Source organism: Accipiter gentilis, chromosome 6 (genome assembly GCF_929443795.1).
Source record: "Accipiter gentilis chromosome 6, bAccGen1.1, whole genome shotgun sequence".
Classification (NCBI taxonomy): domain Eukaryota; kingdom Metazoa; phylum Chordata; class Aves; order Accipitriformes; family Accipitridae; genus Astur; species Astur gentilis.
This window is the reverse complement of record NC_064885.1, coordinates 6243329-6257174: the sequence shown is the minus strand read 5'-3', so window position 1 is coordinate 6257174 and position 13846 is coordinate 6243329. Positions and strand designations below refer to the sequence as shown.

The window sequence follows — 13846 nt, the reverse complement described above, 5'->3', positions numbered from 1 at the left end:
GGCTAGGAGACTTAATTCTTTAATGATGCTAAAGTATTCAGACATCTGGAGAGAAGCATTATTCAATTACTGTCTTGCCAAGGGAAAACCTCTCTTCCCTCATCTTAGCTGCAGCTATGGAGTAATCTTTATTAGTGCATGCATGCTGCGTGATAACACAAGGAAGTATCTACTGCAGAGCACAGGCAGCAGGCAATAGCAACTGTGGGAACCTTAACTCAGCATTTCCTGACAGGAGTGATTAAAATCTCAAACTCAGTGTAATATTAACACTTTCTCAAGAGACTGACAGCACGTTTGCCCTGTTTACTTTACCAATTCACAGTCTGCGCAGTAAGCTGCATATGGTACTATCAGATTTAAGATTGATACAGAACCATGGCAAATGAAACCAGTGGCAGAGAAGAAATAGCAGAGACTCTGCTCTTCAGCTCACTTTGCCCTATCCAGCTGTTTTTAAGAAAGCAACACAACTGCTCATTGGTTCTGCCTCCTTTTTTGCATTTCTTATTGGAATCCCACATGAAGTGACCTGATATTGTCAGGTAAGCAAGGCACTGGGTCAGCCTGGACTCTCCTGCCGCTGCACACCTAGAAACATGCAACATACAGGAGACCACAGAGAACAGCCATTCACAGAATGAAACCCCAAAAGGCTGCAGGCACAACGGACAAAACCCTAAGCGCACAACATCCAGGCTGCAACCCAAATACTTCTTCAGCTCGCTTTGATACCGTCCCATGCCCTCTGTGCCAGCAGTGCCAAATCCAGTTACTGAGGAAGGAGCCAAATGGAGATGTACGCCCCTTGGTGTGGGCAGATGGTACATTCTTCCAGTTCTGCATCTTCCCAGAAAAGATGATGTAGCAAACTGTGAAAGAAGCAGCTATGCCAAGCCTCTACCTAAACACACAGTGCCAAGGCAAATTGCCAGTTCTGCATGCCACCTTCTCTTATCACAGCAATGGCTGCAGCGCGAGGTGGCCTTCTGCAGGCTTGCCGTCACGCTTTACTAACTCCATTCAGTTGGCTTCTAACCCTGAAATAAAGTAATGATGTTTGTGTCTTTGTATATGGCTGCATAAGGAAAAATAGTCAGCACTGAGAACAGACATGCAAGCATGTACTGAGCAGACCCTCTGCTTGCTGATGGGGACAGCACACACATCAGCAGGTCCTGGGAGAGTAATCGTTCAGCATCTCCCTGCCAAGCATGCCACATCACAGGACTGGCACCTAACCACCTGCACAATGAAGAAAGCAACCAGCTAAGAAAACATCCCAAATCAATTTCTTGTCACCTGTGAAACGGCCAGCATCTCCACAGTAAAAACACCGGTCACATTTGGCTTGGGCTGGGTTTGAAGCAACGACCTCCATCCAAAGGGTGCAAGAAGCCTTTCTCTCACACTTCTGTCCAGTACTCATCCAGAGCTGTTAAGGTCTACACTTGCAGTGTTATATCTGCTTCTGGAAGCTGAATACTCTCCCATTCTACCCTGTAAAATTCCCTTCTCTGGCCCAGAAACAGCTGCCATAAAGCCTGATGCCTGAGGAGCTACCTGCAGAGCACAGCTGTCAGTACAAATGAAAGAACATGGCTTGCCTCAGCCTTTTCAAGGACTAAAGTTGGCAAGGAAGGGACCAAGGAGGGGAGGACACATTTAGACCCATTTCCCCAAAATGACACGTAAGCACTGGCACACATCCCCTGGGAGAAGAGCTGTTCCCTTCCGCCCGGCTGGGGGATGTGGGGCAGAGGTGCTGCCAGGATGAGGGCTGCTGCCTGTCCCTGGCGCAGGCAGGGCCCTTCCAAGGCCAAACAGTGCCACACAGTGGCAACACAAGGACTGCTCTGCTCCTTTCCAGAGAAGGTGCTGCAAAACACCGAGAGACGCAGTGAGGAAGAGGGTAAGAGGCTATCGTTTCAAGGAGCAAGGAGTCCAGAGCTTCCCAAAGAGCTGCTGTCTTTATCCAGCCCACAGCTTCACAGCTCGGAAGCTTTGGCAGCGACACGGATTTAAGGTTTCCTTTTCACCTGGTTATTTTCAATCCAGATCAGTTCAGTGACATGGCCACGGCACAGCCCCATAAGCAGTTGTGCCAACACGAGTGGAGTGCTGCACTGCAGCAGGCACAGGGAGCCTGAGTACTAATATCCTGGCTGCCAAAACCAGCAGTGCCCAGACCTGGGCCCTCAACTCCCCCTGCCCTTTTGCCATTTTATTTCTGATCGTGTGGCCTCTCCACGATCAGAAAGCTCATGCTTTCCAAGAGCCAACATTTCAAACAGATGAAGAAATCAAGACTAATGGCAGTAATCAGACACACAATCTGTACAGGCATTGCCAGCAACCTGCACTTCAGAGAGCACATCCCCCCATTGAACAGACCAAGGGCAAGCTCTAGCAAACAGGGCTGCACTATAAACAAGAGGACATCACTGCCCCCCCGCCTTGCTAGTGGTTACACTACCTCACATGGGAGCGCTGCAAAAGAGAAACCCCTAGTGCCTCAAAACCACTCACAGCATCTTATATCAAAGCGTCTTCATCAATGATTTATGGAGAGGCTAAAGCTTGGCACGTTCCTTTCAGTGATGCTGAGGAAGCAAAGGTCTCCAGAAGAGAAGCTGAAGAGAGGGAAAACAACCAAGGGCAGTAACGTCTTAAAAATGCTGCAGCAATGTGCCAGAGCTTATCTTTCAAAGCTCCAAGACTTCACCCCAGTTCCACCCAGCTGAAGTCACAAACTAGTTATAAAAGTGCAATTGTATCTGAGAAGCTTTGGGTCCCGCAGTATGCAGAGAAGGTCTTCCCAGTTCTGCTAAACTCACATCCTTAACAGCCATTTTAGGACAGGCAGCCCAGAGCTCCCTGGCAAGTTCTCTTGCAAGCCGCATGTGCCAAAGCAGTGCGAGGATTCCTAGAGGATGAGCTCCCAACCACCACTGCCTTCGCCTGCATTCCTGTGCCTGACAAACAGAGTTCACTCGGGCTCCTCTTGCAAGGTACACAGCTTGAACAGATTGACAAGACACACCGTTAGTCAATTATTTTTTTATCCTTGCAAAAGAAAGGCACTAGTCTGGCCTCTCAGCAGCACAAGTAATGCAAATATAACACCTACATAGGAAATTAAAGCCACCGTTTTCACATTCCCAGTGCAATCCTCTGATCATCTGGCACTGGGACAAGTGACCCACTTCCAGAACAAGCCTCAGAACTTACAGGATCACTGTTAACCCTGGTCTTCAGCATCTGACCTCATTTCCCACCAGCAACCTCACCCAAGTTAGAGCCCTCAGCAGAGGCATTTTACAGCATCTTCTGTTTGTGCCTCTCCTATTCCGTATCAGCCACGCCAGCACATGCTGCCAAGAAATGGATGGTAACAACATGCCTTAAACATGAGAGGCACGAGGTCACCAGCTCCTCAGCCTGACCCAGGCACAGCTCCCATAGGGGAAGCCAAAACACTGGAAAATTTAGCAACAGGAAAGCAAAACAGATCCAGTGTCATTCCACTGCATTCCAAACACATGACACCAAAGCCAACTGCCGCCTCCTGCAGTACTCACGTCGCTGGGGCTGAGATTCCCAAGACCGTTGTCCTGCTCAGAATCCCTGCCGGACTCGTGGCCCTGGGAGGAGCGGGGGTGGGAGGGATGGATCCAGATCTCCAGCCGTGTGGCATCATCTCCAACTTGTCGCAATGTGGACTTCTTGCCCTTCCCCCGGCGGCTGGGGCTCAGATCCAGCACCTGATGTTTCCTGTGCTCCATCTGCTCAGCCTGGGCAGACAGGAGAGATTCAGATCACCCAGAGATCAAAGTTCAGGAAAATTACATAATTTCATTTACATGGAGAAATTAGCCTTTCCCGCTGCTTCAGAACCACAGCAACTCATTGACAGGTTGACAGTTTGGTTTCTGACACTATAGGACAGTGCAGGTGAGAGGTTTTCAACTCCAACCTTGTCCCGGGACAAGAAGAGCTAGTCTCTTGGTGTCCAGTCCTAGGAGTGTGTGACAACCAACGTGCTGCATCTTTGACTTGGGGCTACCCTCTGGGGCACAAATGGACTGCAGCCTCTCTTGTTCACCCCCATAGGTGTGGGGCACCTCTGGAATAAGGCAATGATTGTGCTGCATGCCAGGGCCATGCTGCAAACCACAGCAACCTACAGCCCTTGCTGAGCTTGGCTGTTTTAGTCTGTGACCCAGAAACAAGAGATTCAGCTGCCCAAACAACCCCAAAAGCAGTCTGAGGAGAGGCAGAAAGGACACCATCGCTCTGGAGGTTGCCTCTCTCATCTGACTCCCAACATGGAATTTCTCAGAAGTAGATAAGTGGTGACTCCAAGTCCAAAAGTCACCATCACCCTACACTCTGGATCACAGCACTCCAGCACAGTACAGTTAGCAGAGGCAGCTGCAGCATCCTGCAGCCCAGCTCCAAGACTCACCTTGCGTTTTGTCTCTTCAAACAGACTCATGAGGCTCTCCTTGGCTGTGAGGATGGGGTTGCTGGCGGCCAGGCTGCGCATGTAATAGTAGACAGCATCCAGCTTTCTCCTCTGCAAAAACACAACCAGATTCAGAGCTGCCACTCATTCTGGGGCATTCAGAGCCAAGCTCCCACATACTTTGCCTTCCCTGTCCCTCAATACACATGCCCTGTCCCTCAATACTGTCTGAGGGGGGACATACATGCCAACAAACACTATGACAAGTAGGACCTTGAACTCTCCATCCACACTCACAGCTACCTACAACCACCAGCACAAAGCACAAGCCCTCTGCCAGGGTTAGGGAGTGCAGGTGACACTGCAGCCTGCAGAATTGCTTACTCTAGCCCTGAGGCTTCTACATCAATGCAGAGGCTCACATAAAACAGTGTCTCACCAGACATCACGGTAAAGGGCAAAAGCATAAATACTAAATTCCTGACAGTTCAGGAAATAACTCTTTTCAACATTACTACGAATATGGAAATGATTCCACATGAGTGTTACAAAGAGCAAGAGGCCCAGGAAGACTGGAGGGTTTGCCAGACTCCTGCCAGTGGTGGGGCAGGATGCACCCCTCATTTCAGCCTAGTGCTGGGCTAATCCCCTCACGCTCGAGCAACTTCTCAGCACCTTTTCTCCCACGGGCTGGCCAAAGGGAATATCACAAGAAGGTACCTCCCCACATCTTCATGCTAGCAAGATACACAGCCATTTAGGGTTTTGCCCACATGCTGCTGGCCTTGCAAACCACCACAGAGGGCAGGACACTTTGCCACTCCAAGCCCTACACCAGGAGTCAGAAAGGTCATTCCCAGCCATGAAGGCAATGCGCTTCTGAACCCTGCAGTTCTGAACTGCTCTGCTTTATATCAGCATCTTTCAATACTGTGAACGGGCAGTTCCCTACCAACCCCTGTGTCCCAGCCTGATGCTTCTATTATCTACTGTCACATCTCCCTTGAAGTAAGTTTTCCTGCATGGCTGAAGTAGCCAGCAAAACTGAAACCCAAGAAAGTCACATGTGGATGTCACTTAGACCAGTACCCAAGTCCAATGAAGACATGGGAAACAGAAACAGCATCCTCATGACAGCGTGGCCTTGAGCACAAAAATTTCATGCAGAACTTTAAACACAACCCACTTTTGAAACATTTGCACTCTTAACAGCCCACAGAACAGTCCCCAAAATGCTGATAGCCTGAGGGAGTAGCGTGTATCTAACAAAGCTGCCTGAAGCCACAGCAGCTGGAATCCACACAGCACATCCTGTCATCAGCTTTTTTCCTTTTAAAAAAAGAAAAAACATCTGGGACCACTGCCCTAAACAATACATTTCTCCACCAGATGGAATCTCACTGCCATCCCAGAGGCTCTCCCTACACTTGCTACATCCTTGATGAGCATCTTACCGTGTAGATAGCCAGAAGCGCCAGCTGGTTGTATGGGCGGCCATTTTTGGGAGCAATTTGCTGAGCCTTCAGGTACCAGCTGAGGAACGGAAGAACCAGAGAGAAAGGTTTACTGAAAGGACATAAGGTTGCTTTCCTTGCTGCTAAGGGCACAGAATTCCCCTCGCAGCGCACCGTTGGCAGTCCTGGAGGAAACAGACCCTTTGCACAAGTGCCCTCTGCCTGCAAGAGCGTGCACAGGCAGCGAGCCTGCACCTGGCCTGGAGAGGTGGCTGGGGCACAGGACTAGAGAGAGAGACAGACAGACCTGCAAAAGAAAATGTTCTTGGCTCAGCCTGAAGACGACCATTTAGCCAGACCCAGCAAGCGCTGTCCCCCATGCAGCCTCAGGCACAGAGAAGAGGCTATTTGGGGAACATTTCTCTCTGTCCCCTTTTTAGCTTCACAGCAGCTGGGACCAGACCATCCATGTTCCTTACCTTGTTCCCCATATTTTCAAGATACTTAATCATTCCAAGAGAAGAGGCATCCGTTCAGTGGCAGTCCATCTATCCCTCCATTCTCCTCTCCATTTTCCCTCAATTGTATTATCCACTATCCAGCTTATATCATGCCACATGGATCCATCAACACTCTTCAGACATATCAGGAGCCTGCTAATGTTCCCCCAAGCCTTCCTGAGATATCAGTGTACTCCATGATGTCCACAGACCCCAAAATTGGCAGATTCCCCTGTCCTGTTCTCCAAACCTCCACAGTTTTCAGGGATCCATCCCCCATGCTGGGCTCACTTGCCCCCCCCTCTCCAAGTCTTTGCTCCAGAAAAAAAAAAAATCAGAAAAACAAGAGTGACAGGAAGCAACAAGTGCCAGTAACTCCTGATGCAGTCAGAACGTATGGAAACATATGGGAACCTCTTCTAGCTGAAAAGCTACCAGAAAATACAACAGGCATTCTGCCAGCCTCAACAGCATAAAGCCTCCCTGCTGCAGGATCAGCACAGGTCAACTTCCACACTAGAAGGCTGCAGGATGACTGGATCTGCTGGCTTGCTCTCTGGGACAGCAAAACAGCCTAGACTACATCTTTCAGCTTCACAGGACTGCAATACAATAAAGAGGTCTGAAAAGACTTCTTTGGCTAGAGGCAAGTTTAAGTGTGAAATGAGACACATCCCTTCTAGATAGAGGAAGAGCTATGCTCAGCGCTACGGTGAAGAACACAATACCTGCGTGCCTTTCCGTAGTTTGCGGTGTCATTTGCTTGTTCTCTGTATCGGCAAATGTCCCCTTGACAAATCATACACCTCTGAGCACTGATCAGCGCGTACTTCACCTGGAAAGAAGCATTCAGTACATCATGTGGGACCTGCGCAGCCCTGGCTCACCTGCAGACCCAGTGAGCACAGAGGGACTGTAGAGAGCCAAGAGGAGCTCTCTGACACACTGAAGGTCTCGCAAAAGGGCAGCAGAATGAAATGACAAGGCTTCCTGGCAATGGTTCAGCATTTGTAGGGGCAAGCCAATCCCCTAAACACCTCCTCTCTTACAACAACGTCCCATCTCTCTCCAGAAGAGAGTTGTTCAGTCCATGAGCAATTTGAGGACAGCTGTTAGACAAACACATCTCTCTGGGAATGGAGCTGGACTAAAATATCATTTCCCAGCTGTCCCTTGCACCTGCAGTCACAGCTCAGGGCAACATGCTGTCAAGTGTCAGGGAGGCAGCACAACTGTTAGCTTTCCTTGTTCATTATTCTGGATTCCACAGACAGACATAAGAGATGTTCAATATCTAAGGCGAAGCCAGATTACCTTTGGACCCTTCTTTTCCTTTATTAGCCCTGGTCACAGAGCTGATATAAAAAAAGTTCTTCTTTGCAAAGGAAGCTAAGAAACATTAATGCACCAGAGTTGGTTCAACAAGTTCTCCAGCAGCTGAGAAAGATTCCCTGCAAACATACTGACATCTGTTCAGAGTACAGCTGCCTACCTCTTGGCAAGGGCAGCACATTGAGTTCAGCATGTTGCATACAATTAACAGGATGAGGAGTCTCCAGGAGGAAGCCAACCTACCATTTTCCTCAGTGGCTTACTGCGGATGGCCATCCCATCCATATAGTCCTCTAGCTTGAACTGGTATGACACCTGCAGCTTTTGGAGTAGGCCATCAAAAAAAGAAGTGCCCTGTGAAACACACACATACTTGGATGTTACAATCCTTCCAACATTGAGCACAAAATCACCACACAATCCCTGCCACACTGTCCTGGTTTTGGCTGGGATAGAGATTTTCTTTCTAGTACTGGTACAGTATTATGTTTTGGATTTAGTATGAGAATAACGTTGATAACACACTGATGTTTTCAGTTGTTGCTAAGTAGTGTTTAGACTAAGTCAAGGATTTTTCAGCTTCTCATGCCCACCCAGCAGGAAGGCTGGAAGGGCACAAGAAGCTGGGAGGGGACACAGCCAGGACAGCTGACCCAAACTGGCCAAAGGGGTATTCCATACCATTATGGGATGTTATGCCCAGTATAAACTGGGGGGAGTTGGCCTGGGGAGGGGATCACCACTCAGGAACTAACTGGACATTGGTTGGCAAGTGGTGAGCAATTACATTGTGCATCACTTGTTTTGTATATTTCATTCCTTTTGTTATTGTCATTTTATTATTGTTGTTATTATCATTATTACTATTTTCTTCCTTTCTGTCCTACTAAACTGTTCTTATCTCAACCCACAAGTTTTGCTTCCCCCCTCCGCCCCCTGATTCTCTCCCCCATCCCACTGGCTGGGGGGGGAAGTGAGTGAGTGGCTGTGTGGCACCTAGTTGCTGGCTGGGGTTAAACCACGACACATGCAAGAAAGAAGGTCCCTCTCCCTGAGGTTTGGGCTGTTTCTCTTCAGAAAACAACAAGGAGGCTGGGGGATTTCCAGTCTCAGAGGTTTTCAAGACTAAGCTAGAGAAAATCAAGACTCACCTCATCTAGTGTTTGAGGAGTCTTGCTTTGAGCAGGAGGTTGGACTAACGCCCTCCAGCAGTCCCTTCCCACCAACTTAATTCTATAAAACATATCCTCCCAGATCTGTCATCCTACCTTCTACAAAAAGTAAGCTGAGCTGCACAGCCTAATGGAATGACTTCTAAGCAAATTTGATAAAGATGGCACAAACACCTCCAGAAATGCTTCTGTTTATTTCCACTTCAGGACATTCATTTCATTTTAGCTTAAATCAATTTCTAATTAACATAAAACACACCAAAACACGCCCACTTTAAATTATAACAGATGTCCACTTGGACCTACACCTGCCACACTAAACCATAATTTGTCTGAGCATTCTCCTTGGCCTAAGATGGCCTAAGGCACACAGAGATATGAATAGGATCAAGAAGGCTAGTTTCCCAGTTGCACTATCTCATTCTAAACACCAGCCAATCCCACCCAAAGCTTTAGTGGAGTTTGGGGATGTTTCTCTCTTCTTACCTCATCTAGAAGCTGGAGCAGTTTGTTCCGAATTTCTTGGGCATTTTCTCCCTGAGGGTCCTTGAGGAGCTGCCGGAATTTCTCGATCACCTGGTAAAACGCGTTCTTCCACAGCAGCTGGTCCACATTCTGGGTATCAGAGAACTCAATATCCATCAGGATGCACCGCTCATACAGCTGCAGCATCTCCACTCTACAGTGAAACACAATCAGTGGTCAATACAACAGCAACTGCCCACCCGAGCCCGTGCTGCCAGGCAACATGTGCTGAGCCACCTGCTGCTTTTCATCCAGCAAACACGAGATGTCAGCAGTTCAGCCAGCCTGATGCTTCCACACTTGTCCAAGAGGGAGATGGGAGCTGCTGCAATCAAACACCCTTCCTGCTCCAAGAAGGCAAATCAGAAAGGACCACCTCCCTTGCACATATGCATCAGAACAGATCAGGGCCTGGCAAAGAGCAAGGAGCTCTGCTACAGTTCTGCCACTGGGAACAAAAAGGCACAAGTGTCTCCGGATACTAACAGGGAAAAAGTGCACACTGCCAGGCTCTGCTCCTTCTGAGCACAAAGTCTGGCTACTACAGGCCCGAAACAAACACACAAAGAACCAGAGGGCAAGAGAGGTCTTGCCATTAAAATGATCCCCACCTCCCTTCCATCCAACCAAAATACACAGCAGAAACAGAGACCCCACTTCCTCAAAAATGACTGAGAACTAGGAATGTCACACCTGAAGGAAACAAAGCCTCGGAGTCCCAGAAATCACATTCCCCTCGCCAGCTACCTACAGCCTTGCCCAGACACTGGAGCAGAACCGCTCCCCTGAATTTAATAAAATAGTTGCAGCTCTGCAATATGTGGGACGAGTTTACAGTAAAGAGTATCCTCAGCTGTTACTGCCCTGGCAGCCTTATCCCTTGTAATGCTTTGAGCCCTACAGAAAACAGTACAACAGCATAGATGGTAAAGCCTAGAGTAAAGCCAGATGCCAATGCCTGGAAGAACCTGCCAAAATAAGGGAAGGATGCTGGTGGGTTCCTGTGCAAAGCACTGAGCATGGTTCTGCTGCCCTACCACACACAGTCCCCAAACCCTGCACACACACGCTTGGACAGTGCAAACACCAACCAAGAGAATTAGACATTTCTGCAGATGGACATCTGATAAGCAGCACTTGCATCCAAGACACCCAACACAGCTCCGCAGAGAGGCTGGCAGCACACACTCAGACACAGGCAGGAGACACACCGAGATGGAAGGACACTGCCGGCAGGAACGGGGCCAACCATGCCTATGCTCCCAGGGCAGAGTGGGCTTCACACAGGCCATAGTAGCACTGCACAGTCTTTCCTCTCCCTCCAGACAACAGCTCTGGGTGACCCCGAGACCCTGAGGAAGACCTGAAACCTCCAGTACTGCTTCAAGCTCAGACATATCCTACCCTGTAGTCTATAGCACGAGTCCCCAAAACACAGAACAAGCCCTGAAATGAGCTCACCTGCTAGATTTTCTGCCAGTCAGCTCTGAAAAATAAGCCTCCAGAAAAGCCCTAGAGACACAGAGGTCACAAGTAAATGTGAAAGATGCCAAGTAGAAACTTGCTACAGCCATGTTAACTATGCTCCAGAGCACCAGTGTCACTTCCCTCTCACTAGCTAGCATCACCAGGCTACTCCCACTGGACCGCCATATGTCACAGCACCAAGTGGTGTCAAGAGCAAAACTACCCAGCGCTTGAAAGGCACTGTCACTGTCACACAGCGTCAGGAACCCACACAACACTTCACAAGCACAAGCTGAAAGTAGCTGCCCCTGAAGCCCACAATGCAAATCAGACAGCAGATAACCGAGGACGGGTAAGAAAGCAGAAGTCCGCCAGCAAATACTGAAAGCACATGAGAGCACTGGACTGAGAAAGATCAGCTCCAGCAAGAGCAAGAAGAACCCAAGAACCACAGCGGGTGCTTGTCCTGCTCCTCTGTGTCCCTGCAACGCAGACAAGGCATTCCACAACCACAAGAAGCCATGGCTTAGCTCCCAGCCCAGACAAACGGTATCTTCACCCACAGTTTCCTTCCAAAACCCACGCACCACTGGCACACGACAAACAGACCCAGCACGTCAAAAGCTAGCCAGCCACTGCCCCATCTCCCAGTCTCTGAGGCATTGATGTCTCCAGTGTACCAGATCCCTAAGGAGACACCATTCTCTAGATAACAGTTCTGGTAGTTCACCCTGGAAATTACTTGGTCACACATCCCTCGCAGCACAACCACAAACCTCAGCTGGGCCATCTTCTCCAGCCCCTCTGGACTGATGCGGTCTCTGGAAAGCAGATTGCTGAGCTGCTGCTCCTGGTTCCCAGCCTCACGGAGCAGTTTGCTGAGCTCCTGCTGCTGCATGTTCCGCATCTGCTGCTCCATCTCAGGACTCAGAGGAGTTGGGGGGAGTGGGCCACACATGTACTGTCCCGCCTGGCCAGGGTACCCAGGGTAATAGGCTCCTGGGTACACACCATTGCTTGGACCCATAGGATACTGCAGGGAGTACCCGCCATAAGGATACTGGGGTCCTTGACCGGAAGCCCGAGGGTAATAGTAGGGGTTGTCGGAGTTTTGGAACTTATAGTAGGATGTCTGGGCCTGGCGGGCTTCTCCCCAGGATGTGGGGCTCACTTCATCGTCTGTGTCTAGAAAGTGAAGCTGAGCGGTCTGGCTCTTCAGGGCGGGTTTTTGGTCCGGGTTGTTTGGGTCCCACAGCCTGCGAGCAGTGCCACCTCGGCCCCTGTTTCGGGGACCTTTACTCCCAGCCCCACCGAGCAGGAGTCTGGGCCCAGGGTGACTGGGTTCGGGGGAGCCCACAGCGCTGGCAGAGAGGTCCGTGTTGGCAGGCAGGAACAGAATCCCACGGCCCCTCCCTTGGGGCTCTCTGCTCTGGCTCCTTGCCTCCGAAGCCTCTGAGTCATTGCAACTAACAAACGCCTTCAGGGGCTTTTTTTTGTCTGTATCTGCCAGACTGATATCCCTGTTCATAGTCTTGCTGTCAAATGTGACTCGAAAGGGTCCCTTGACTTCCCGGCCGTTGCTGCTCCATTCGCTCTCGCTCCTAGAAGCTCGGCTCTGCTCTGTACGCTTCTTCTTGTCTGAATTCCTGCTGGAGACATACGCTTCTGCCTCATCGATTCTGTCATCATCCAAGGAGTCAGTGGAGGACGCAGAGAGCTGCTTCCTAGGACGTATTCTTTCTCTGGCACGCTCCTGCCGCCTCCCCACCCCGTCCACGAGCGGGGCTCCGTCTACACTGTTGTTGCTTCCAGCTGAACTTGTGCTGCAGGTGCGGTACCGGCTCCGCCGCTTGTCAGACCGAGAATACCGTTTGGTAGAGCCCAGCTTCCCCTGCATCACCTCGTTGCTTGTTCTCCTTATCCTGTCACTTTGCTCTATTCGTCTTCCTTTTTCTCCCCTTGAGGCTTTAATTCCTTCCCCTGCCTGGCTCCCTTCTCTGTCCTCCTTGTTTGATTTAGTTTTCCTGTTATTGTCTTTTCCGGTACCTTTCTCAATCTCTTCATCTCTCCCTACTTTCAGCTGCTCCATCTTACTGGTGACTTCCTCAGTTGCTGGCCGCAGGGATGGTTCTTTAGCAGCTGAATGCAGGCGTTTCCCTGGCTGGTAGATCTGCTGGTCCGGCTTCTTGGTTCTCCTGGTGGTCTTGGGACACCACTCATCCGGAGCAGGCTGCTTGGACAAGTTCTCCTGGCTCTGAAGATCACCTTTAGTCTCTATCTCTTCATTTTCCTGTGAAGGACCATTCTGCTTGGGGCCATCACCTTTGCTGAAATCCTCCATGACTGGAGCCCCTCCTCCCAAAGAGCCCTTATCACTGGCACTCTCCTCCTTGCCCTCCTCAGCTCTGCTCCTCTCCTTCTCTGGTGTCTCATGCTTTGGTGGCACAAGTTTGCTCCTCAGTCGGGAGAGGCCAGGCTTGTAAATCTCCAGGTCTGGGCGCCTGTTGTCTTTGCGATGCCTTGGCTCCTTCACTTCCTTCATGTTTTCTGGGGAAAAATAAATAGAAGAAAGTTATTTCCACCACAAACCAACCAGGAACAAAAAAAAAAAAAAAAATCATGACAAATATTCAGGGAGCCTACCACCCTCAGCGCAGGTCCAAGAGAACAGATCTGAAAATCCATGTCACGGTTTACAGGAAATCACAGAGCAAGAGTAGAAAATTAGAAAGTATAACAAAGATGACCAAGTCCTTGGCCTGATTCACTTACAAACCACATCCCGCAACCGGTTGTGCCTCAAAGCACAAACAAGCTGAGAAACGGACAGCTAAAGCACAACGCAAGACGCGTATACAGGTACCGGGAATAAACTTTTGGCGTTACAGGTTTCAGCAGCAGTTGTCTGCCTGCTGCCGGGGCAGGAGC

General features: G+C 49.8%; 1 protein-coding gene across 4 annotated transcripts in view; it reads right to left on the bottom strand.

The window, feature by feature from the left end:
• SMG6 (SMG6 nonsense mediated mRNA decay factor) overlaps nt 1–13846 on the bottom strand; it is a 117795-nt gene that overhangs the window by 100316 nt on the left and 3633 nt on the right. For all 4 annotated transcript variants that reach the window (XM_049803724.1, XM_049803725.1, XM_049803722.1 and 1 more), the window contains exons 2-8: nt 11695–13465; nt 9413–9605; nt 7998–8108; nt 7151–7257; nt 5923–6001; nt 4469–4579; nt 3582–3794 (exon numbers count right to left, since the gene is read on the bottom strand). In XM_049803724.1, coding sequence (XP_049659681.1) covers nt 3582–3794; nt 4469–4579; nt 5923–6001; nt 7151–7257; nt 7998–8108; nt 9413–9605; nt 11695–13465 — 2585 coding nt within the window. The remainder of the gene's footprint in view (nt 1–3581; nt 3795–4468; nt 4580–5922; nt 6002–7150; nt 7258–7997; nt 8109–9412; nt 9606–11694; nt 13466–13846) is intronic.